Source organism: Macrobrachium rosenbergii, chromosome 9 (genome assembly GCF_040412425.1).
Source record: "Macrobrachium rosenbergii isolate ZJJX-2024 chromosome 9, ASM4041242v1, whole genome shotgun sequence".
Lineage (NCBI taxonomy): Eukaryota > Metazoa > Arthropoda > Malacostraca > Decapoda > Palaemonidae > Macrobrachium > Macrobrachium rosenbergii.
The window spans coordinates 51,125,357-51,151,747 of NC_089749.1; the positions used below are offsets into that span (position 1 = coordinate 51,125,357).

Genomic DNA, 26,391 nt, shown 5'->3' on the forward strand with positions numbered 1-26,391 from the left:
TATATATATATATATATATATACATATATATATATATATATATATATATATATATATATATATATATATATATATATATATATATATATATATATATATATATATATATATATATATATATATAAACAGTTTGGGTCGAAATAAATTAGTGCAAAGAACAGAATAATCGTTTAATTTGGCGGCTTCTAAATAAGTGATAAAAGCACAAGATTCACTCAAAGGAAATCTTCGCAGGAAAACTTTAATTGGAATGAAAAGGACAACAAGCCCCACTTCTCTTTCCTTCACCTTCTTATCTATTCATTTAATTACTTTTCTATCCATTCGTTCATATGTTTAATGAAATTCTTCTCTCTTCACTTTCTCCACACATGGACATCTGTTATTTGGAAGTTTTAATTATAATTTAGAATGAACAAAAATCATCAATTCGTTTCTGGATGGAGATTATGAAGACAATTATTCTTGTGAATGATAAAGACGAAAACACCAATAACACTATCACCAGGAATTATGCAAATAATAAAAACACTACAGCTATGATGATATAAAAAATATATCATTAATGCAAATAATACAATCACACCGAAAAATGATTAAAAATAACAATAACAGATACTATAATAAAAATGTTAGACAAAAGAAGTCCAAAGATATAGAGAAAAAAAGAAAAAACTTAGAGTAATAAAAAATTTTCCTTACCTGATTCCATGACGTGTCAACATCTCACCAGTTTCTGAAAAAAATTACAAAATCCAGATTACCAAGGCTGTCTCTTTTCCTTAATTATTGTCTTGATTTATATCTATTTATTGTTATTAAGTGAATTTATCTTTATATACTGCTAATATTCAGGTACACACACACACACACACACACACACACACACACACACACATATATATATATATATATATATATATATATATATATATATATATATATATATATATATATATATATATATATATATATATCTATATATATATATATACTAAATATCTGTCTATCTAATATATATATATATAAATATATATATTATAATATATATATATATATATATATATATATATATATACTACATCTATCTATCTATATATATAAATACATAGCTTATATATATATATATATATATATATATATAATCTGTATATGTATATATAGACTCGAAATCTGTTATTTATATTTCTTCAAGTTAAGGAATAAATAGTTACAATTTCCTCTGAACTAGAAGTCAGTTTCGACGATGCTACACAAACATGAGAAGAAAACATTGGAACTTCACGTGTTTGTGGAGTGCCATTATCTACTTCAAAGTTATGTGCACAGGTGGTCATTTTTTTTTTTTTGTCTTGGATAACGTTCTAATAATAACGAGCTGTATCGTCATTCGAAAATTAATCAATAAACCATCTGAAAATGATATATCGGTTTAAAGAGTAGAGAAAACAGTGTGTGACTGATCTCAAAGGCAAAATAAGATCTCTGAATGCTTCGTTTGCACAGGGTTCATCCGAAACTTCCTAAAAGGGTCCTTCCTGATTTCTAGAAGCTCTGTTGCGGACTATATCGAAAGAAATGAGTCCGACTAAGCCAATTTTATTTATTATTATTATTATTATTACTATTCAGAAAATGAACCCTATTCTTATGGAACAAGCCCGTAGGGGCCACTGGTTTGAGATTCAAGCTTCCAAAGAATGTGGTGTTCATTAGAAAGATGTAACAGATCGTTATGAAAAAGAAAAAAAATGAACAAACTAATTAATAAATAGAAAAAATATAAGTAAATTATTAATGAAGGCCACTAACCAAAGTATCTCGAACTTTTCGGATACCCAATTTGCCAAACAAATTCCGGAGGGACACTTTAAATTCAGATTTGTTTTTCATAAAAAGGGAAATGATAAAATGGGACGATCGTCAAGCAAACTGACAGAGTACAGGAAGGCAGGCTGAGGTATCCACTTTTCATGCACGTAATAGTAGAACAAAATAGAATAGAATATTGAATTTTGGCCAAAGGCCAAGCGCTGGGACCTATGAGGTCATTCAGCGCGAAAAAGGAAATTGAGAGTATAAAGGTTTGAAAGGTGTAGCAGGAGGAAAACCTCGCAGTTGCACTACGAAACAATTGTTAGGAGAAGGTGGATGGCAAAATGGAAGAAAGAGGATATGAATGGAGGGACTGTAATAGGAATGGAATGAGTTGCAGCTAGGGGACGAAGGGACGCTGCAAAGAACCTCGCCTACAGCGCACTGCATGAGGTACATTGACGATGCTACCCGCCTACGGGGTGCACGTAATAGTGAGTTATCTTGCAGTTTCAACGAAGCACCGTGGTGTCTCAAACATAATTTTCCCAGGCTGATAACACCCACACTGACATAATATGTTCCCACCGATCATTTTTAGTGGAATTCATCATTTTTTTGCAGGACAAAGACTATAAGAAGGCCTTTCTGGTGTTTCAGCGCCGAGACAATCATTGCAACATCCACGACTGCAATGAAGGCGATCCTCGTTCTGACGGCAATTGCAGCTTTGGCTGCCCCCGCTGCCTGTGGCCGCCTCCAGGTTTGTCTTTCTCGGAGATATTTCAATTTTGTGTTTATTACCTGTAGTTAGTTAATTTTATGAAGTTCCCTGCAACTGTAAAATAAACTGAGCTTCTATAAGGAAAGAGTCATACAATCTAACAGCTTTCAGCATAAGTCTACACTTGGTGCAGAAGCATTGCTTCAGCGGATATTTTCAGCATACAAGAAAGCGTCATGTTGTTCTTTTTGTAGACTACACAAAAGTTCGCCAGATCTAGACCCAAAGTAACAAATCGCCGTTTTTAACCTTATTTATCCAGAGCCCTTTAAGCAATTTAACATTATATTTTCATGGTTTACTTCTTATCCCAGGACTTGTCAAAAACACTTCTTTCCCAGTGGATGCAGTTGACGGTTGCATTCCGTGATCAGTGAAACTTTACAAATGTTAATTTAATCAGTTTTATCAATTAATGGTTTTAATATGCGTCGTATTTTCTTGCTGTCATACATCTAGTTAATTGCTTCTAACTTACTTGTTTTATGTCGGAACGATTATTTCTAGATAGCTAAGCTGCTATGTGTTTGTAAATGCTAAAGGGATTTCATGTCTACACGTGACGAAGATTGTACAAAGTATACACACACACACACACACACACACACACACACACACACATATATATATATATATATATATATATATATATATATATATATATATATATATATATATATATATCTACATATGTACGTTTGTGTGTTCTTTTTACAATCATCACACGTAAGCGTGAAGTAACTTAACATTTCGTACAAATATATATATATATATATATATATATATATATATATATATATATATATATATATATATATATATATATAATATATTATATTATTTTAAAATCTAAGAAGGAAAGTTACTTAACATTGTAGAATTTTATCTTTATATATGACGTTCCATATGTGATTCAGTTATACATACATACAGTGTGTATATATTTATACATACAAATATATATATATATATAGGATATATATATATATATACGTATATATATATAGTATATATATATATATATATATATATATATATATATATATATATATATACATAATCACGAGAAACTGCGACGTCTCAAAAGTGAACCCTGGGTATAAAGCAGCCCGTGTGCCCACTACCCCACCGCAGGTTTCGGGCAAGGACCTCACCTACAACGGAGAAAAGGTCTTCCTGAGCGGCTGCAACTTCGCCTGGAACAACTATGGCTACGACTTCGGCAACGGCAAATACGACGGGACGCTCGAACAGTGGGCCTCGGAGATCGGCGGCGCCGGAGGGAACTCCGTCCGTGAGTAGGGACTGATTATTATTATTATTATTATTATTATTATTATTATTATTCAGAAGATGAACCTTATTCAAATGGAGCAAGCCCACCAAAGGGGCCACTGACTTGAAATTCAATCTTCCAAAGAGTATGGCGTTCATTCGAAAGAAGCAACAGAAGGTAATGGGAAATGCAGAAGAGGAGATCAGTTGTTAGAAAAACAGATAAATTAACAAATTAATAAAAAAATAAATAATGTAAGTAAAATATTAAACTACAAGTTGAACTTTATTAGGGTAGAAATGTATTACATCTTCGCTTGAACTTCTGAATTTCCATTTGCACGACATCCTCAGGGAGACTCTTCCACAGAACAGAACAGAATATAGATTTCAGGCTAAAGGCAAGGCGCTGGAACCTATGAGGTCATTCAGCGCTGAAACAGAAATTGACAGCAAAAAGGTTTGAAAGGTGTAACAGAAGGAAAACCTCGCAGTTGCACAATGAATCAATTGTTAGGAGAGGGTGGGAAGTAAGATGGAAGAAAGCGAATATGAACGGAGATACAGTAAAGGGAATGAAAGGGGTTGCAGCTAGAGGCCGAAGGGACGCTGCAAAGAACCTAAAGTAATGCCTGCCGCCTGCGGGGACAACCGACTGATGCTGCTCTGGTTTCATTTTCTGCTTCTTCGACTGGGGTTACCCGACTTCGTCAGTTTTTTTGAAGGGTATTTTGATATTTGTCAATAAACCATTTTTTATATTTCTGATCAGAACTGTGGAAGTTTCTCTTTTTAGGTAGAGAATATGCCGTGTTTGAAATGTGTCTGTTTTTATTAAATAATATGTTAGTCTTACTTTGCAAATATATTTTTCAACACACTTTTTAAATTACCATCTTGTCAAAATATTATTCATTTCGCGTTTGAAAACAAGGACAGCAAAAATGGCGACACAGTAAGACTTCAAAAGAAGAATATATTTTCAGTAAAAAAATTCCAACTTTTTGAAAATATCTGTGAGATTCACATCACCGACATAACTGTTACTTCTTCAACTCAAATTTTCATTACAATTCCATGTCAATTAACCCTGATAAATACAACAAAGCAAAACGCAAGCAAACATTAAGATGTTGCAATGAGATGGCTGGCTATGTATTTATTCTTTTCCATTCTTTTATTGTTGCTATCAATAGCACTGCCACTGACGCTGTTCGTGTTCAATTGTCAGGAGCCTGGGTGCACGTGGAAGGCGACAACACGCCCACCTACGACAGCAACGGTTACGTCACCAAATGCGACAACACCGGCGACTTCGAGAACGACGTCTTGAAGCTGCTGAACGCGGCCCAGTCGCACGACGTCCTCGTTGTGCTGACCTTGTGGAACGGAGCCTACCTCAACAACCAGAACACCATCAACCTCATCTGGGACGATTCCAAGTTGGAATCCTACGTCCAGAATTGCCTCAAGGTCAGTTGTGGCGTCACCTGACCCTCTGGAGTTCCTTTTGTTACTTAAAGAAGCTACTTTTGTTGGCTGAAAGTTTCTGAGCTCAAAGCATATTGCTATTTTTCAGGAAATGTCCCCAAATTGCTTCCGTCCCAGCCCCCGTCTTGTTTCGAACTCGTGACAGTAGTATTATGGTCTACACGAGCACATTTATGCAAAGGCTCAGAGTGACTGTTCATGTATTCATTTCCTTCTCTTCTTCTCTGCAGAGTCTCGTAGAAAAATCAAGGGTCATCCAGCCTTGGCAGCCATTGAGACCGTCAACGAGCCGGAGGGTTCCGTGAAGGTAGGTAATTTGCAATTTTTTTTAAATCCAAACAACAATGGTCAATGAATAATTAAAGAATGGTGAACAAAAATATCTCATTTCCTTTTGGTAATAAGCACAAATTGTACATAGGTAGATTCTTAGTACAAGATTCAGGAACCAATTTCACTTCTGTTGAACTGAAGAATTCTCTTTTTCCTCCAAGTTTGAAGGGAAATATTAACACCAAAATCGTGTTTTTGTTTTTCTGTCCCAAAGAGTTAGTCAAGTGAAAAGACTTTTCAAGCATTATATCTCAGTTACAAACGTGACAGTAATTCTTTTTTGAAACTTCTTCTTCTTTCCAGGTTGAATCCAGTTCCGAGTATTGTTATGACACCCAGCTAATTGGCCAGTCAGGAGCAGGATGGACTGGCAAAGGAATTCCTATGGAAAGGTAAGGAATGGAGTCTGACAAAACTGTCCCTTATGATGCATTTATTTTCCAAATTGGCAATTTCATCTAAGGCGTTCGCTCTCGGCAGATGTGATGGACGTTTCTTCTCTAATTAATGTTCTTAAACCACAAAACACTGATTTCCACAGAAATAAACGTCATTCTGAACTGTCCATCTTAAACGATAAATTCTCACACAAGAGCACCTGTCTGCATCTGTAAATCTGAAAATGTCTTTATATTGATGACTATAAAACTCTGGAGCAGCCTGCCTCTTCATCATGTTTGGATTTGGAAAACTTTCCTGAGCTTTCAATCGTAGTCTTAATGGCTGAACCATTGTGGATGGTTAACCTTCTCTCTCTCTCTCTCTCTCTCTCTCTCTCTCTACATCTCTCTCTCTCTCTCTCTCTATCTCTATATATATATATATATATATATATATATATATATATATATATATATATATATATATATATATATATATATATATATATATATATATATATATATATATATATATATATATATATATATATATATATATATATATATATATAAATTATACACATATATACATATTAGGATCAAAATGTAACCTTTCCATTTAATTCAAACAGGTGGCTGAAGTTCATTGGACGACAAAATCAGGTCATCCGTGAAGTCGACTCCGGGCTTTTGGTCACCCTCGGATCTTGGGGTAAAGAAAAGCTTCAGTTCGTGGTCGAGATGCTTTTTCTCATCTCAGTGTCATACAGTAGCTTTGTGTTTAGTCTATAAAGTCTCCTGCTTATTACCTCACACTAACCCCTTTTACTAACTCCCAAATTTTATTGGTTTTAATGTTTTATTTTCTCTCCGTGCGACGCTCAGGTCAGTTCGCCCAGAGCGACGCCTTCTCCAACACTCGCAACCACTACAGCAACGACTGTCTGTACAAGGCGGCAGGCGACAACTCTCACCTTGACTTCTACCAGATGCACTCTTACGACTGGGGCGGCTCTTGGAGTCCAAACGCTCCCTTCACGGTAAGGACGGGCTTCGGAAGACACGACCGCGGTCTAGGTATATCTAGATCGTGGCCACGACATGCATTATTCATGCTTTCTGTTGATTTGACAGCATACGAGATGATTCTGGGACATAATTAATTCAGTAATTTATTAAATTATCTGTTTTTCCTAATAACTGATCTTCTCTTTCTGTATTTTCCATTACCATCTGTTACTTCCTTTGCATAAACACCATATTCTTTGGAAGCTTGAATTTCAAGTCGATGGCCTCTTCGTGGGCTTGTTCCATTTGAATATGGTTCATCTTATGAATAATAATAATAATAATAATAATAATAATAATAATAATAATAATAATAATAATAATAATAATAATAATAATAATAATGCGGATAAACATGATGAATTAGCGACATTCATTGAAACGATAACGAAAGAAGTTCTTAGCTAAAAGACAGTTTTGCGGACTTCTCAATAAAGAACAAGAGCCCGTGCTAGCACAAGGCTGGCTTCAACTATATTTTTTCTAAAACGAACGAAAGACAGTCCGTGTATTAAGAATTTTTTAAAAGTCTTATTCAGGCATAAGCGTCAGCTCCATCTCAAGGAATCTTTTCCGTTAATTCATTCATCACTTTTAATTCCACCGGAAATTGATATCTTTCAGTTCAGAAATAAAACGAAACTGATATTCCAGTTAATGATAGGTTACAGCAAGTACAAACACAGTTTCCACTGCATCTTAGTAAAGTTGATAAACTTCTGCTTAAATGGTCTACAGATTGAAGTAGTAATTGCAACAGGTACATTTCTCTTTCCTGAAGGCAAGACGTAACTCTGAAGAATACGTTCCTTATTTAGCACAATCAGAATTACCTTTCAGGCATTCATTCTAAGTCGAAGGGATAGCTATTCAATGACCATAAAATTGAAAGGACGAAAGAGAATTTCCTTGATCGTGAAGTTCCTTGGCATTCCTTTTCAAAATCCGTCTTTATCAAATTGCTATTAAATGTTTTCAAAAGACAGGCCGTCCCCCTATCCAATCATTCCCCACCACGGGCCTTCTCCTCCATTCATGAAAATTATCAGCTTGAAAACTCATTCGAAGCTTCGTAACGTCTTCTTTCAAAGTCCCACGTCTTAATGATAATCTACTTTAATACCAAAACTGTTTCATTTCTAAGCCTAAGCACATATATCACTAAGCATTGTATGCAAATACCACAACTAACATCACCATTAACCATATTCATTTTGTGTTTGTTGTCTACAAACCAATAATTTCTAATTACTTCATTTCTTGTAGGTGAACGCCGATAATTACAACCTCGACAAACCCCTCGTGATTGGAGAATACGCTTCAGTTTGTGCTGCTGGTACTTCTCTCAGGGACTTGTACGAGTATGCCTATACACATGGCTACAGCGTAAGTACTGACCGAGCACAGATGCTTGCTGAAGAAGTTAGGGGAAGTTTTGCAAAATTATAAATAAGTATTTTCGAACCACATTTAATGGTAAAGAAGTATTGCATGCGCTATATATGTGGAAAAACTGTATTTGGTAAATCCCTTTAAGAGTATGTTATGTAAAATGAAAATTATCAACAACTCGGCTAAATGCCGAAGGCGTCCAGCAAAGGATTATTGTATCTGGAAATGACACTGTCGTGTTCTGCCACGAGAGTAAAGTAACACTTGCCACTAACAACCTATAGACCACAACAATGAATGATCATAACTCTTCATTATAACATAACCTTGGTTTTCCAGATCATATCATTTCTCATTGTCTTTAGACTCCTGCAACCGGGTATAGAAAAGGAGAAGGTTTTCCCTTCCTGCTCACAGAAAACTCCCATCAAAGTGCTTGATCATAACCTCTTGTGGAGTTTTCCACTTCTCATTGTCTTTAGCCTCCCATCAAAGTAAGTTTTCCCTTTCATAATACACAGCACAACCGTCATGGCCACTACTTTCTGTCTTACAGGGAGGCTGGAGCTGGCACTACACAGCCACAGGTGACTGCAGTGACACACGAGATACGCAGCGTGACGCTCTGGGACAACTGCATGGAAGGACTGACCATGGCACTGTCAATTTCAACGTTGGCTAAGGCTGCAGTTCCACCTTCTGATTGGTGATGGTTACGAAATAAAAGATTTCATCTTTAACTGCGTTTTCCCTCGCCTGGGATACCCTTCGCTTCGTATTATCTAAACACTAACGCCAGAATTAAGGAGTTCGGCAACCAGTAATCAAAGTAGCACATACTGAGAGAAAAGGTCAAAAGATGTACATTTTACAATCCAGTAAATTTAAACTATACTCAAGATATCCATTAGGAAATGATCCAATTCTAGCAAGACGAACAGTAAAGTAATATAATACAATACGCATGTACAGTACAAGACATCCTCTAATTACAGCAAGGATCTACAACGGATATGATGAGGCTACAATACGAATAAACAAGAACGGTCATGATCTACCTTACAATATATGACATGATTAAGCTACTGTAAGGATACAGAGCAACAGACTAGACTTAGCTGAGTGTTCTAACAAATTCCTAAGAAATGCTGCCTTTCCAAAGAACTGGATTATTAAATGATTTAAGATCCACACTCACCCAGATTTCTTCATTATGAAAATAAGTTATTCATAAGTAAAACAAAAACAAGAGGGATATTACCATGCATCACAACAAAAGATATTTGTACAGAAACGGAAACACTCAGAATAATAATAATAATAATAATAATAATAATAATAATAATAATAATAATAATAATAATAATAATAATAATATAATAATAATAATAATATACCGAAACAAACTACAAAATCCTAATATCTAAGTAAAAAATAAATTATTAAAAGATAAAAAACAATAATAAAATATAACGTACTCTGATATAGGCTAACAGAAGCATTGAAAATTCGATATTATTAGACAAGTTGTTGCCATATTAATAAACAAGTTTGTTGCCATATTAAAAGAAACGTTTGCTGCCATATTAATAGACAAGTTTGTTTCCATATTAATAGACAAGTTTGTTGCTATATCGACAGGAAAGTTTGCTGCAATATTACAGTATACACTATACTAACAAGTTCCTTTGCCTAAAGGTGACCTGTATGTATGCTAAGTTCGTAATGGGAGTAAGAAGTCTGATGTGAACCTCCAAACGTGAACCACCATACTGAAACTGAAAATTATTGTTGCAATTCCGTTAAAAACTCGGCATTTATACATAATCAAATAACATATATTTAACTAAGAAAAGAGAATTAAGCTATATAATTCGATTATCAAGGTAGTTTTTATGCGTAAATATAGTAAATCCCTGTACATTAGTTGCACTAATGAATAATTACAGACCGTGTGGAAGAGTAAGGTGATTTTTAATGACATTGTTAAAAAAGATAAAATAATACAATACCATTATAAACTCGGCGTTTTTACCTAAAATAAACAAAACATCTTTACTCAGTTTATCGAATGATTTCAGATTATCAGGTTATGCGGAAGACGATGCATACTGTTTACATCATCCACAATCTGTTTACGCTGTACGATATGATAACTTTGGCATAATCAGTTGAAGTTCACACAACTGATAATTTTTTGCATTTCAGTACATCACTTTTGACCTTGTGGAGACCTTCCTTCCGTTTTAAATGTTAACATGAACTTCATGAACTTTGTTTATGTATTATTATTTATCTTCCGGGCCCTTTTTCGCATTTCCGTGAAAGTCATTTTAAATGTCTAATAAATTAAGCTTCAGTAAGGAAAAGGTTATAGTATCTCAGCATTCAGTATATCAGATTCTAACAAGAAGAGGCTTCACTTCATGCAGTCATTGTTTCAGTGTACATTAAAAAAGCCCAGATGAAAGGAAAATATGTACATTTGCATATATATATATATATATATATATATATATATATATATATATATATATATATATATATATATATATATATATATATATATATATATATATATATATATATATATATATATATATACACACACTAGCTGACTAACCAGGTGCTGTCGGGGAAAACTCTAAATGATAGTCTGCGTGTAGGGGAAGAGAAAAGGGAAAAGGGAAAGGGGAAAGGAGAGGGGGAGGGGGAGGGGAGGTAGAAGGAAGAGGTGCAAGGGTTTGAGTTGATGGTCGGACTGATAGTTCTACTTTTTTTCAAGCGAACGTTCACCCTTTGAACAGCTGTTGGTGAACTGACAGGCATTACTGTGCTGTCTGTCCCTTTTACAAAGGTATGACTGTTCTGTCTGTCCCTTTTATCCAGGTATTACTGTGATGACTGTCTCTTTTATCCAGAAATTACTGTGGTGACTGTTCCATTAATCCAAGTATTACTCTTCTGTCTGTCCCTTTTATCCAGGTATTACTATGATGACTGTTCTTTTTATCCAGGTATTATTGTGGTGACTGTCCCTTTTATCTAGGTATTACTGTGGTGACTGTCCCTTTTATCCAAATATTACTGTGCTGTCTCACACCTTTAAACAGGTATTGCTGTGGTGACTGTCCCTTTTATTCAGGTATTACTGTACTGTCTGTCCCTTTTCTCCAGGTATTACTAAGGTGACTGTCCCTTTTATCCAGATATTACTATGCTGTCTGTCCCCTTTAACCAGGTATTATTCTGCTGTCTGTCCCTTTGTCCAGATATTACTGTACTGACTGTCCCTTTTATCCAGGCATTACTGTGGTGACTGTCCCTTTTATCTACTTATTACTGTGGTGACTGTCCCTTTTATCTACTTATTACTGTGGTGACTATCCCTTTTATCCAGTTGTTACTGTGCTGTCTGACACCTTTAAACAGGTATTACTTCCTGTCTGTACCTTTTATCCAGATATAACTGTGGTTGACTCTCTGTTCTATCCAGTTATTACTGTGCTGTTGCCCTGTTTATACAGGTATTACTGTGGTGACTGTACCTTTTACCCAGGTATTACTGTGCTGTCTGTCCATTTTTTCACGTATTACTGTGGTGGCTCTCCCTTATATCCAGATATTACTTTGGTGACTGTACCTTTTACCCAGTTACTGCTGTGCTGTCTGAACTTTAAATCCAGGTATTACTGTGGTGACTGTACTTTTATCCAGATATTTCTGTGATCACTGGCCCTTTTATTCAGGTATTGCTGTTCTCTCTGTCACCTTTAACCAGGTATTACTGTGCTGTCTGTCCCTTTTATCTAGGTATTTAATGTAGTGACTGTCACTTTTATCCAAATACTACGGTGGTGGCTGTCCATTTTATCCAGATATTACTGTGGTGGCTGTCCATTTTATCCGGGTATTACTGTGGTGACTGAAAAGCATTTTCAACAATATATTTTTATGGTCTCGAGTACATGAAATGAGGTGTGATAAACCTGGAGAGTTTATTTACCACTTAAGTTACAAAGGGAAGGGGGAGGGAGGAGGGGTTACAGGTTTGAAACCTACCCTATTATCTAAATTGGGTCAAATGATGGTCTCGTGCCAAATTTTGTCTAGATCTGTAAAGGGGTTCTGGATTTATATAGCACAAAGATACAAACAAATATACAAACATTCACTATTATACACACATATTATATATATATATATATATATATATATATATATATATATATATATATATATATATATATGTATTATATATATATATATATATATGTTGTGCATGTTTGTTTGTGTTTGTTTGTTGTATATTCTTTATTGTTGCGTGCAAACATTCAGCAACGAACACAACCATAAAACAACAGAAATGTTGGACAGAAACTAGCATGAGAATTTATTAACAAGAACTACTTCAATGTACATTTCTGATATGCAACAGCGACTACTTAACAAAAAAAAAAAAGTAAATTAAATACATGAATAAGTAAATGATAAAGTTCTTGATAAGTCTTGGGAAAAGAGAAACTGGGAAGGAAAGCAATGAGAGACAACAGGTGGTATTTTAGGAAAGGTTATCATCAGAAAAGTGGAGCAACTGAAGAGCGTAGTAATGGCGGTTTTTTTCAACGTTTTGTAAACGATAGAAATTTTGCAACACATTATGTAAAGCTTCAGGAGAATGTTCAGAGATTTGTGGAAATATGTAGGTTTAAAAAAGGGTGACATTTTTTTGTCCGGATCTCGATCTGGGGAACGTTTGTTTAGAATCCGAAGGTCAAAGGCTGGGGAAAGATAGACACCGAACTTTTCCTTTCATCTGGGCAGTTTTAATGTTCGCTGAAACAATGACTCAGCATTAAGTGCAGCCTCTTCTTGCGAGAATCTGATATACTGAATGCTGAGATACTATAACCCCTTTCTCATTGAAGCTTAATTCCTTTTATAACTGTAGTTACATCCGTGATGAACCAACTGGGTCTGAAAACACAAAATTCATATTTTTCCCGAGATAAAAAAAACCTGAAGCGGCCACAAGCAAGATAGAGCTGCGATTGTTGTCAGGAGAGAATCGTCATCATTGCTTTTGTGGACATTACAAATGAATGTCCCCATCGAAGCATCAGAACATTTTTTTTTTTTTTGTTCTGCAGTCTTCATCTAAGGAAGAACAGGTTTTAAATCCACCCACATCTAACTGTGGGTGTTATCGCCAAGGAATGGACGCCACGTACGAAGGGCAAAAAGTAAAAATAAAAAAATTGTTCACTTTCACAGTATCACATGTACCCGACATGGTCACTCTAGTCTTTTATATTTGGTTCTTTGCTTTAAACACTAATCCCTTCAATGAATGAGTAGCTTAATATGATAACAAGAAAGAACTGGGAAAGGAAACTCGAGGAAACTTATTGAGGGTTTGTAAATCCAAGAATGAAACTTTTATTGCTTTTTAATATTTCAGAAATATGTTCACACGTCATGGAGTCATTTAAAGAAAATAGAATTTCATCCTTCAAAGTATTTTCTTTATTTGTCTTTGAAGATAAATAATCCCTTTGTTACTGTTTTTGATATTGATATTCTTAATATTTGTTTTTCCCATGATATATAAGTACTGTCCTTATTAATGGATTACTGGTTTGATTGATATTAATATTAATATAATTACTGCTTGGTTGCTTTCCTTGTTAAAATAATCCGAAATGTTGTTATAATTACGGCTGTTGTTCTTTTTGCTGTTGTTGTCATTTTCAAAGACAATATTATTTCCATTGCCTTTATGCTAATATCTTTGTTCACCACAAAATTCCCCCCTACGATGATGGCCTCTCAGCTGGTTGGTATATATTTTGTACCAAGATCATCGTAAATCTTAATGAGAGTGCAAGAACAAGCCAAAGAACAAAGAACATGTAAAGTGGTTTATTTTTTATTACCCTGGCCTTATGTCAGCACGGGGCCTCATCTTTGGGTGACCCGTGGGTGTGCTGGGTTTCAAAGGGTAAAGGAGCAATGGTGTGGACTTCTGGACCCATCAGGCCAATCGAGACCTGTACACGTAAAGCAGACCTCCACGGAACAGGTGTATCTACACCTTTGAAGACCTTGGACAAAGAGATTGTGAAAACATGAATAAATAAATAAATCAGTTAACATACTAGTTGACCAACCCGGCGGTGCCCGGGAAAACTCTCTGAACTCAGAAAAATTTTCCTGCTCCTTCTTGTACTGTCCCTTTTGTCCAGAAAGTGCCAACTGTCCCTTTTACCCAGGTATTACTGTTCTGATTGTCCCTTTTATCCAGGTACTACTGTACTAATTGTCCCATTCATCCAGATATTACTGTGCTGACTGTCCCTCTTATGCAGGTATTACTGTCCCTTTTATCCAGGCATTACTGTGCTGACTGTCCCTCTTACGCAGGTATTACTGTCCCTTTTATCCAGGCATTACTGTGGTGACTGTCCCTTTTATCCAGGTATTACAGTACTGTCTGTCCCTTTTATCTAAGGATTACTGTGCTGACTTGTCCCTTTTATCCAGGTATTATTGTGGTGACTGTCCATATTATCCAGGTATTACTGTGGTGACTGTCTAAACCTTGAAACAGAATTGTTAATCACAGGAAAGAAAAGCATTTTCAGTAATATATTCCTATGGTATCGAGCACATGAAATAAGGTATGATAAACTTGTAGTTATTTACCACACAAGTTACAAAGGGAAGGGGGTATGGTTTTGAAACCTAACGTATTATCTAAGCTGGGTCAAATGATGGCCACGTGCCAAATTTTGTCTAGGTTGGACAAGCGGTTCGGATTCCTATAGTGCACAAACGTACAAACAAACATGCAGACATTCACTTTTATACATCGATATATAAATATATAAATATATATATATATATATATATATATATATATATATATATATATATATATATATATATATATATAATTATATAAATTGATAAGTAATACTATGGCTGTGAATCCGATGTACAAGACCATACATCAAAAAAAAGAAAAAATAAATAAATAAAATAAAATAAACAGTTCTCATGGAAAGATAACTAAACTTGAATGTTAAATCAACTAAAGGGGTCATTTTTGATGACGTCTCGAAAAATGCAGGCTACCAGTTGTTCGTTCTGCCCACATCTTCAGACAAAACAAATTTATCCTTTGTAGCTCAAATAAATAAACAGTTCACATGGAAAGATTGAATGGATTCATCCAGGAATAATAAGTCTCAGACAAGGATATTTCTTTCATTTGAATTATCTTAGCTCAATTTGTTATATATGTCATTTTGATGACGTCTCATGTGATGTATAAAAAACCAGTTACTTTAGTTTTTAGTTTTTGTTCCGTTTGTATAAGGCCACATCTCAGACAAAACAACTTATCTCCATTTCATGATGTTAGAGACTTTTTTATAGATAACGGTAAAAACCACTTTGAATGGAGGAATAGAAGTTGTTCGTTCTGCCCACATCTTCGACAAACAATGTATCCTTTGTGATGTGGGAGACTGAGTATATAGAAAAGTAATCTCCCTCACTTTGAATGGATGAATGAAAAGTATCTAAATAGACATTTGTAATATCTCAGAAAAGGATATTCGTTATTCATTTGAATTCATGTTTATACTATGAATTTGTTTATATATATATATATATATATATATATATATATATATATATATATATATATATATATATATATATATATATATATATGTGTTGTATATATATGTGTATATATATATATATATTTAGGACATGTTATGCTCATGCAGTTTATTTACTTTAGTTTTTAATTTTATATATATATATATATATATATATATATATATATATATATATATGTATATATATATATATATATATATATATATATATATATATATATATATATATATATATATATATATATATATATATAATACATAAAGTTTTGGGTAAATAAATTAGTGCCAAGAACAGAATAATTGTTTAAATTAGCGGCTTCTAAGTAACTGATAAAAGCACAAGATTGACTCAAAGGAAATCTTCGCAGGAAAACTTTAATTGGAATGAAAAGGACAACAAGCCCCACTTCTCTTTCCTTCACCTTCTTCTGTATTCATTTAATTACTTTTCTATCCATTCGTTCATATGTTTAATTAAATTCTTCTCTCTTCACTTTCTCCACATATGGACATCTGTTATTTGGAAGTTTTATTATAATTTAGAATGAACAAAAATCATCAATTATTCTTGTTGATGATAAAGACGAAAACACCAACAACACTATCACCAGGAATTATGCAAATAATAAAAACACTACAGCTATGATGATATAAAAAATATATCATTAATGCAAATAATATTATCATACCGAAAAATGATTAAAAATAACAATAACAAATACTATAATAAAAATGTTGGACAAAAGAAGTCCAACGGTATAGAGACAAAAAAAAAAACTTTAGAGTAATAAAAAATTTTCTTTACCTGATTCCATGACGTGTAAACATCTCACTAATTTCTGAAAAAAAAATTACAAAATTCAGATTACCAAGGCTGTCTCTTTCCTTAATGATTGTCTTGATTTATATCTATTTATTGTTATTAAGTGAATTTATCTTTATATACTGCTAATATTCATATTCACATACACACACACACACACACACACACACACACATATATATATATATATATATATATATATATATATATATATAAATATATATATATATATATATATATATATATATATATATATATATATATTTCTATATATATATATTATATATACTACATCTGTCTATCTAACTATATATAAATACATAGCTTAAATACATACACACATATATGTATATATACATATATAGACTCGAAATCTGTTATTTATATTACTTCAAGTTAAGGAATAAATAGTTACAATTTCCTCTGAACTAGAAGTCAGTTTCGACGATGCTACACAAACATAAGAAGAAAACATTGGAACTTCACGTGTTTGTGGAGTGCCATTATCTACTTCAAAGTTATGTGCACAGGTGGTCATTTTTTTTTTTTTTGTCTTGGATAACGTTCTAATAATAACGAGCTGTATCGTCATTCGAAAATTAATCAATAAACCATCTGAAAATGATATATCGGTTTAAAGAGTAGAGAAAACAGTGTGTGACTGATCTCAAAGGCAAAATAAGATCTCTGAATGCTTCGTTTGCACAGGGTTCATCCGAAATCTTCCTAAAAGGGTCCTTCCTGATTTCTAGAAGCTCTGTTGCGGACTATATCGAAAGAAATGAGTCTGACTAAGCCAATTTTATTATTATTATTATTACTATTCAGAAAATGAACCCTATTCTTACGGAACAAGCCCGTAGGGGCCATTGACGTGAGATTCAAGCTTCCAAAGAATGTGGTGTTCATTAGAAAGATGTAACAGATGGTTAAGAAAAAGAAAAAAATGAACAAACTAATTATTAAATAGAAAAAATGTATGTATATCATTAATGAAGGTGACGAACCAAAGTATCTCGAACTTTTCGGATACCAAATTTGCCAAACAACTTCTGAAGGGACACTTTAAATTCAAATCTGTTTTTCATAAAAAGGGAAACGATAAAATGGGACGATCGTCAAGCAAACTGACAGAGTACAGGAAGGCAGGCTGAGGTATCCACTTTTCATGCACGCAACAGTAGAACAGAATAGAATAGAATATTGAATTTTGGCTAAAGCCCAAGCACTGGGAGCTAAGAGGTCATTCAGCGCTGAAAAGGAAATTCGGAATAGAAAGGTTTGAACGTTGTAGCAGGAGGAAAACCTCGCAGTTGCACTACGAAACAATTGTTAGGAGAAGGTGGATGGCAAAATGGAAGAAAGAGGATATGAATGGAGGGACTGTAATAGGAATGGAATGAGTTGCAGCTAGGGGACGAAGGGACGCTGCAAAGAACCTCGCCTACAGCGCACTGCATGAGGTACATTGACGATGCTACCCGCCTACGGGGTGAACGTAATAGTGAAAGTTATCTTGCTGTTTCAACGGCGCACCGTGGTGTCTCAAACCTAATTTTCCCAGGCTGATAACACCCACACTGAGATATGGTCCCACCGATCATTTTTAGTGGAATTCATCATTTTTTTCCGGGACAAAGACTATAAGAAGGCCTTTCTGGTGTTTCATCGCCGAGACAATCATCGCAACATCCACGACTGCAATGAAGGCGATCCTCGTTCTGACGGCAATTGCAGCTTTGGCTGCCCCCGCTGCCTGCGGCCGCCTCCAGGTTTGTCTTTCTCGGATATATTTCAATTTTGTGTTTATCAGATGCAGTCGGTTCATTTTATAAGCTTCCCTGCAATTGTAAAATAAACTGACCATCTATAAGGAAAGACTCATACGATCTAACAGAATTCTGCGTAAGTCTACACTTGGCGCAGAAGCATTGCTTCAGCCGACATTCTCAGCATACAAGAAAGCGTCATGTTGTTCTCTTTGTGGACTCGACACAAAAGTCCGCCAGATCTAGACCCGAAGTAACAAATCGCCGTTTTTAACCTTATTTATCCAGAGCCCTATAAGCAATTTAACATTATATTTTCATGGTTTACTTCTTATCCAGGACTTGTCAAAAACACTTCTTTCCCAGTGGATGCAGTTGACGGTTGCATTCCGTGATCAGTGAAACTTTACAAATGTTAATTTACCCAGTTTTATCAATTGAATGGTTTTATATGCGTCATATTTGTTTGCTGTCATACATCTCCAGTTAATTGCTTCTAACTTACTTGTTTTATGTCGGAACGATTTTTCTAGATAGCTAAGCTTTATGTGTTTGTAAATGCTAAAGGGATTTATGTTTCGTGATGAAGATTGTTTACACACACTTATCCCAGGACTTATCATAAAACTTGTTTTCCATATATATATATATATATATCCATCGGTTGCATTTCGTGATCATTACAACTTTACAAACGTTAATCTAACCAGCTTTATCAATGAATGGTTTTAATATGCGTCATATTTTCTTGCTGTCATACTTCTAGATAACTGCTTCTAATTTAGTTGTTTTATGTCGGAACGATTATTTCTAGCTGACTAAGCTGCTATGTGTTTGTAAATGTTAAAGAGATTTCATGTCTACACGTGACAAAGATTGTTAAATATTCATCACACACACATACACATATGATTCAGTTATACATACATATATATATATATATATATATATATATATATGTATATATATATATATATATATATATATATATATATATATATATATATATATATATATATATATATATATACATACATATATATACATATGTATATTAGTGTGTATTTTTAACAAATATCATATATATATAGATGAAGTATCTTGACATATATATACACATATATAATCACGAAAAACTGCGACGTCTCAAAAGTGAACCCTGGGTATAAAGCAGCCCGTGTGCCCACTACCCCACCGCAGGTTTCGGGCAAGGACCTCACCTACAACGGGGAAAAGGTCTTCCTGAGCGGCTGCAACTTCGCCTGGAACAACTATGGCTACGACTTCGGCAACGGCAAATACGACGGGACGCTCGAACAGTGGGCCTCGGAGATCGGCGGCGCCGGAGGGAACTCCGTCCGTGAGTGGGGACTGGATTTTATTATTATTATTATTATTATTATTATTTAGAAGATGAACCTTATTCAAATGGAGCAAGCCCACCAAAGGGGCCACTGACTTGAAATTCAATCTTCCAAAGAGTATGGCGTTCATTCGAAAGAAGCAACAGAAGGTATTGCGAAATGCAGGAAGAGGAGATCAGTTATTAGAAAAACAGATAAATTAACAAATTAATAAATAAAAAATAAATAATGTAAGTAAAATATTAAACAAGTTGAACTTTATTAGGGTAGAAATGTATTACATCTTCGCTTGGACTTCTGAAGTTCCGATTGCACGACATCCTCAGGGAGACTGTTCCTCAGAATAGAACAGAATATACAATTTAGGCCAGAGGCCAAACGCTGAACATATGAGATTATTCACCGCTGAAACAGAAACTGACAATGAAAAGGTTTGAAAGGTGTAACAGGAGGAAAATCTCACAGTTGCACCATCAATCAATTGTTAGGAGAGGGTGGGAAGTAAGATGGAAGAAAGTGAATATGAACGGAGATACAGTAAAGGGAATGAAAGGGGTTGCAGCTAGAGGCCGAAGGGACGCTGCCAAGAACCTTAAGTAATGCCTACAGTGTACCGCTATGAGGACAACTGACTGATGCTACTCTGGTTTCATTTTCGGGGACTTCTTTGACTGGGTTAACTGACTTCGTAAAATTTTTTACATTGTATTTTGATATTTGTTAATAAATCATTCATTATATTTCTGATCAGAAGTTTCTTTCTTTATGTAGAGAATTTGTACTGAAATGTGTCGTGCTTGTTAGAGAGTTAATACTTTTATGAAATATATTCTAGACTTTTTAAATTACCATCTTATCAAAACATTATTCATATCACGTTTGAAAACAAGGACAGCAAAAGTGGCGACGGAGTAAATACCTCAAGTTTTAAATATATTTTCAGTAAAAAAATTAAAACTTTTTGAAAATATCTGTGAGATTCACATAGCCAACATAACTGTTACTTCTTCAACTAACGCCTTCATTAAAATCCTATGTCAATTAACCCTGACAAATATAGAAAGCAAAACGCAAGCAGACATTAAGATGGTGCAATTAGATGGCTGGCTATCTATTTATTCTTTTCCATTCTTTTATTGTCGCTATTAGCACTGCCACTGACGCTGTTCATGTTCAATCGTCAGGAGCCTGGGTGCACGTGGAAGGCGACAACACGCCCATCTACGACAGCAACGGTTACGTCACCAAATGCGACAACACCGGCGACTTCGAGAACGACGTCTTGAAGCTGCTGAACGCGGCCCAGTCGCACGACGTCCTCGTTGTGCTGACCTTGTGGAACGGAGCCTACCTCAACAACCAGAACACCATCAACCTCATCTGGGACGATTCCAAGTTGGAATCCTACGTCCAGAATTGCCTCAAGGTCAGTTGTGGCGTCACCTGAGCCTCTGGAGTTCCTTTTGTTACTTAAAGAAGCTACTTTTGTTGGCTGAAAGTTTCTGAGCTCAAAGCATATTGCTATTTTTCAGGAAATGTCCCCAAATTGCTTCCGTCCCAGCCCCCGTCTTGTTTCGAACTCGTGACAATAGTATTGTGGCCTACACGAGCACATTTATGCAAAGGCTCAGAGTGACTGTTCATGTATTCATTTCCTCCTCTTCTTCTCTGCAGAGTCTCGTAGAAAAAATCAAGGGTCATCCAGCCTTGGCAGCCATTGAGACCGTCAACGAGCCGGAGGGGTCCGTGAAGGTAGGTAATTTGCAATATATATATTTTTTTAAATGCAGAGAACAATGATCAAAGAATAATTAAAGACTGGTGAACAATAATATTACTCATATCCTTTGGTAAGAGCTAATTGTACATAGGTAGATTCTTAGTACAAGATTCAGGAACCAATTTCACTTCTGTTGAACTGAAGAATTCTCTTTTTCCTCCAAGTTTGAAGGGAAATATTAACACCAAAATCTTGTTTTTGTTTTTCCTATCGCAAAGAATTAGTCAAATGAAAGGACTTTTCAAGCGTTATATTCCAGATACAAACGTGACTGTCTGATTGTAATTCTTTTTTGAAACTTCTTCTTTCCAGGTTGAATCCAGTTCCGAGTATTGTTATGACACCCAGCTAATTGGCCAGTCAGGAGCAGGATGGACTGGCAAAGGAATTCCTATGGAAAGGTAAGGAATGGAGTCTGACAAAACTGTCCCTTATGATGCATTTATTTTCCAAATTGGCAATTTCATCTTAGGCGTTCGCTCTCGGCAGCTGTGATGGAAGTTTCTTCAATAATTAATGTTCCTTAAACCACAAAACACTGATTTCCACAGAAATAAACGTCATTCTGAACTGTCCATCTTAAACGATAAATTCTCACACAAGAGTATCTAAAAATGTCTTTATGCTGATGACTATAAAACTGTGGGCAGCCTGCCTCTTCCTCATATTTAGATTTGGAAAACTTTCCTGAGCTTTCAATCGTAGTCTTAATGGCTGAACCATTGTGGATGGTTAACCTTCACTCTCTCTCTCTCTCTCTCTCTCTCTCTCTCTCTCTCTCTCTCTCTCTCTCTCTCTATATATATATATATATATATATATATATATATATATATATATATATATATATATATATATATATATATATATATATATATATATATATATATATATATATATATATATATATATATATATATATATATATATATATATATATATATATATATATATACATATTAGGATTAAAATGTAACCTTTCCATTTAATTCAAACAGGTGGCTGAAGTTCATTGGACGACAAAATCAGGTCATCCGTGAAGTCGACTCCGGGCTTTTGGTCACCCTCGGATCTTGGGGTAAAGAGACGCTTCACTTCGTGGTCGAGATGCTTTTTCTCGTCTCAGTGTCATACAGTAGCTTTGTGTTTAGTCTATAAAGTCTCACACTAACCCCTTTTACTAACTCCCAAATCTTATTGGTTTTAATGTTTTATTTTCTCTCCGTGCGACGCTCAGGACAGTTCGCCCAGAGCGACGCCTTCTCCAACACTCGCAACCACTACAGCAACGACTGTCTGTACAAGGCGGCAGGCGACAACTCTCACCTTGACTTCTACCAGATGCACTCTTACGACTGGGGCGGCTCTTGGAGTCCAAACGCTCCCTTCACGGTAAGGACGGGCTTCGGAAGCCACGACCGCGGTCGACGTATATCTAGACCGTGGCCACGACAAGCATTATTCATGCATTCAGTTGATTTGACAGCATACGAGATGATTCTGGGACATAATTAATTCAGTAATTTATTAAATTATCTGTTTTTCCTAATAACTGATCTTCTCTTTCTGTATTTTCCATTACCATCTGTTACTTCCTTTGCATAAACACCATATTCTTTGGAAGCTTGAATTTCAAGTCGATGGCCTCTTCGTGGGCTTGTTCCATTTGAATATGGTTCATCTTATGAATAATAATAATAATAATAATAATAATAATAATAATAATAATAATAATAATAATAATAATAATAATAATCATGATGAATTAGCGACATTCATTGAAACGATAAATGAATTCTTAGCAAAGACAGTTTTGCGGACTTCCCTAGAACAAGAGCCCGTGCTAGCACAAGGCTGGCTTAATCTAAAACGAACGAAAGACAGTCCGTGTATTAAGAGGTCTCAGTCTTATTCAGGCATAAGCGTCAGCTCCATCTCAAGGAATCTTTTCCGTTAATTCATTCATCACTTTTAATTCCACCGGAAATTGATATCTTTCAGTTTAGAAATAAAACGAAACTGATATTCCAGTTAATGATAGGTTACAGCAAGTACAAACACAGTTTCCACTGCATCTTAGTAAAGTTGATAAACTTCTGCTTAAATGGTCTACAGATTGAAGTAGTAATTGCAACAGGTACATTTCTCTTTCCTGAAGGCAAGACGTAACTCTGAAGAATACGTTCCTTATTTAGCACAATCAGAATTACCTTTCAGGCATTCATTCTAAGTCGAAGGGATAGCTATTCAATGATCATAAAATTGAAAGGACGAAAGAGGATTTCCTTGATCGTTGAAGTTCCTTGGCATTTCTTTATAAAATCCGTCTTTATCAAATTGCTATTAAATGTTTTCAAAAGACAGGCCACCCCACCCCCACCAATCCAATCATTCCCACCACGAGACTTCTCCTCTATTCATGAAAATTATCATCTTGAAAACTCATTCGAAGCTTCGTAAGTCTTCTTTCAAAGTCCCACGTCTTAATGATAATCTACTTTAATACCAAAACTGTTTCATTTCTAAGCCTAAGCACATTTATTACTAAGTATTGTATGCAAATACCACAACTAACATCACCATTAACCATATTCATTTTGTGTTTGTTGTCTACAAACCAATAATTTCTAATTACTTCATTTCTTGTAGGTGAACGCCGATAATTACAACCTCGACAAACCCCTCGTGATTGGAGAATACGCTTCAGTTTGTGCTGCTGGTACTTCTCTCAGGGACTTGTACGAGTATGCCTATACACATGGATACAGCGTAAGTACTGACCGAGCACAGATGCTTGCTGAAGAAGTTAGGGGAATTTTTGCAAAATTACAAATAAATATTTTCGAACCACATTTAATGATAAAGAAGTACTGCATGCTCTAAAATATATGTGAAAAAACTGTATTTGGTAAATCCCTTTAAGAGCATGTTTGTAAAATGAAAATAATCAACAACTCGGCTAAATGCCGAAGGCGTCCAGCAAAGGATTATTGTATCTGGAAATGACACTTTCGTGTTCTGCCACGAGAGTAAAGTAACACTTGCCACTAACAACCTATAGACCACAACAATGAATGATCATAACCTCTTCATTATAACATAACCTTGGTTTTCCAGATCATATCATTTCTCATTGTCTTTAGCCTCCTGCAACTGGGTATACAAAAGGAGAAGAAGGTTTTCCCTTCCTGCTTACAGAAAAAAACTCCCATCAAAGTGCTTGACCATAAAAATGAATGATTTGTCTTTATCCTATAACCTTGGTTTACACAGCTTCAGCCTCCCATCAAAGTGCTTGGTTGTGGAGTTTTCCCTTTCATAATACACAGCACAACCGTCATGGCCACTACTTTCTGTCTTACAGGGAGGCTGGAGCTGGCACTACACAGCCACAGGTGACTGCAGTGACACACGAGATACGCAGCGTGACGCTCTGGGACAACTGCATGGAAGGACTGACCATGGCACTGTCAATTTCAACGTTGGCTAAGGCTGCAGTTCCACCTTCTGATTGGTGATGGTTACGAAATAAAAGATTTCATCTTTAACTGCGTTTTCCTCCTCTGGGATACCCTTCGCTTTGTATTATCTAAACACTAACGCCAGAATTAAGGAGTTCGGCAACCAGTAATCAAAGTAGTACATAAAGACAGAAAAGGTCAAAAGAGGTACATTTTACAATCCAGTAAATTTAGACTATACTCAAGATAACAATTAGGAAATGTTCTAATTCTAGCAAGACGAACAGTACAGTAATTTGATACAATATGCATGTACAGTAAAGGACATCCTTTACTTACAGCATGGATCTACAACGGATATGATAAGGCTACAATACGAATAAACAAGAACAGTCATGATCTACCTTACAATATATGACATGATTAAGCTACTGTAAGGATACAGAGCAACAAACTAGATTTAGCTGAGTGTTCTAACAAATTCCAAAGAAATGCTGCCTATTCCAAGGACTGGATTATTAGATGATCTAAGATCCACACTCAGCCAGATTTCTTCATCATGAAAATATGTTACTCATAAGTAAAACAAAAACAAGACGGGATATTACCATACATCACAACAAAAGATATTTGTACATAAATGGAAATATTCAGATTCAATTAATAATAATAATAATAATAATAATAATAATAATAATAATAATAATAATAATAATAATAATAATAATAGTAAATATTATACCGAAACAAACTACAAAATCCTAATACCAAAGTAAAAATGAATGATTTAACGGATAAAAAATAATAGTAAAATATAATGTAATCTGATATAGCACTGCTAACAGAAGCATATTAATATAAATTTGTTTTATTAATATAAAATTGATATTAGTAGAACAAGTTGTTGCCGAAACAAATTAATAAAACAAGTTTGTTGCCATATTAATAGAAACGTTTGTTGCCAT

At 34.9% G+C, this 26,391-nt stretch overlaps 1 protein-coding gene and 1 long non-coding RNA gene across 3 annotated transcripts in view; one reads left to right on the forward strand and one right to left on the reverse strand.

The window, feature by feature from the left end:
* Positions 1-702: 702 nt before the first annotated feature.
* The window catches only part of LOC136841797 (uncharacterized), a 136,112-nt gene continuing 110,423 nt past the window's right edge, over positions 703-26,391 (reverse strand). The window contains exon 3 of the long non-coding RNA XR_010854086.1: positions 703-736. This is a non-coding gene — a long non-coding RNA (uncharacterized lncRNA). The remainder of the gene's footprint in view (positions 737-26,391) is intronic.
* On the forward strand, positions 2,495-25,513 carry LOC136841793 (mannan endo-1,4-beta-mannosidase-like). Of its 2 annotated transcripts, none has more exons than XM_067109089.1 (9): positions 2,495-2,578; positions 20,022-20,181; positions 21,370-21,611; positions 21,860-21,937; positions 22,278-22,366; positions 22,964-23,043; positions 23,203-23,357; positions 24,615-24,734; positions 25,330-25,513. In XM_067109089.1, the coding sequence occupies exons 1-9, from the start codon at positions 2,510-2,512 to the stop codon at positions 25,453-25,455; spliced, it is 1,119 nt and encodes a 372-aa protein (XP_066965190.1). In that variant the 5' UTR covers positions 2,495-2,509; the 3' UTR covers positions 25,456-25,513. The 2 variants fall into 2 exon arrangements, with proteins under 2 accessions (XP_066965190.1, XP_066965189.1); XM_067109088.1 differs by lacking the exon at positions 2,495-2,578 and adding an exon at positions 18,670-18,824.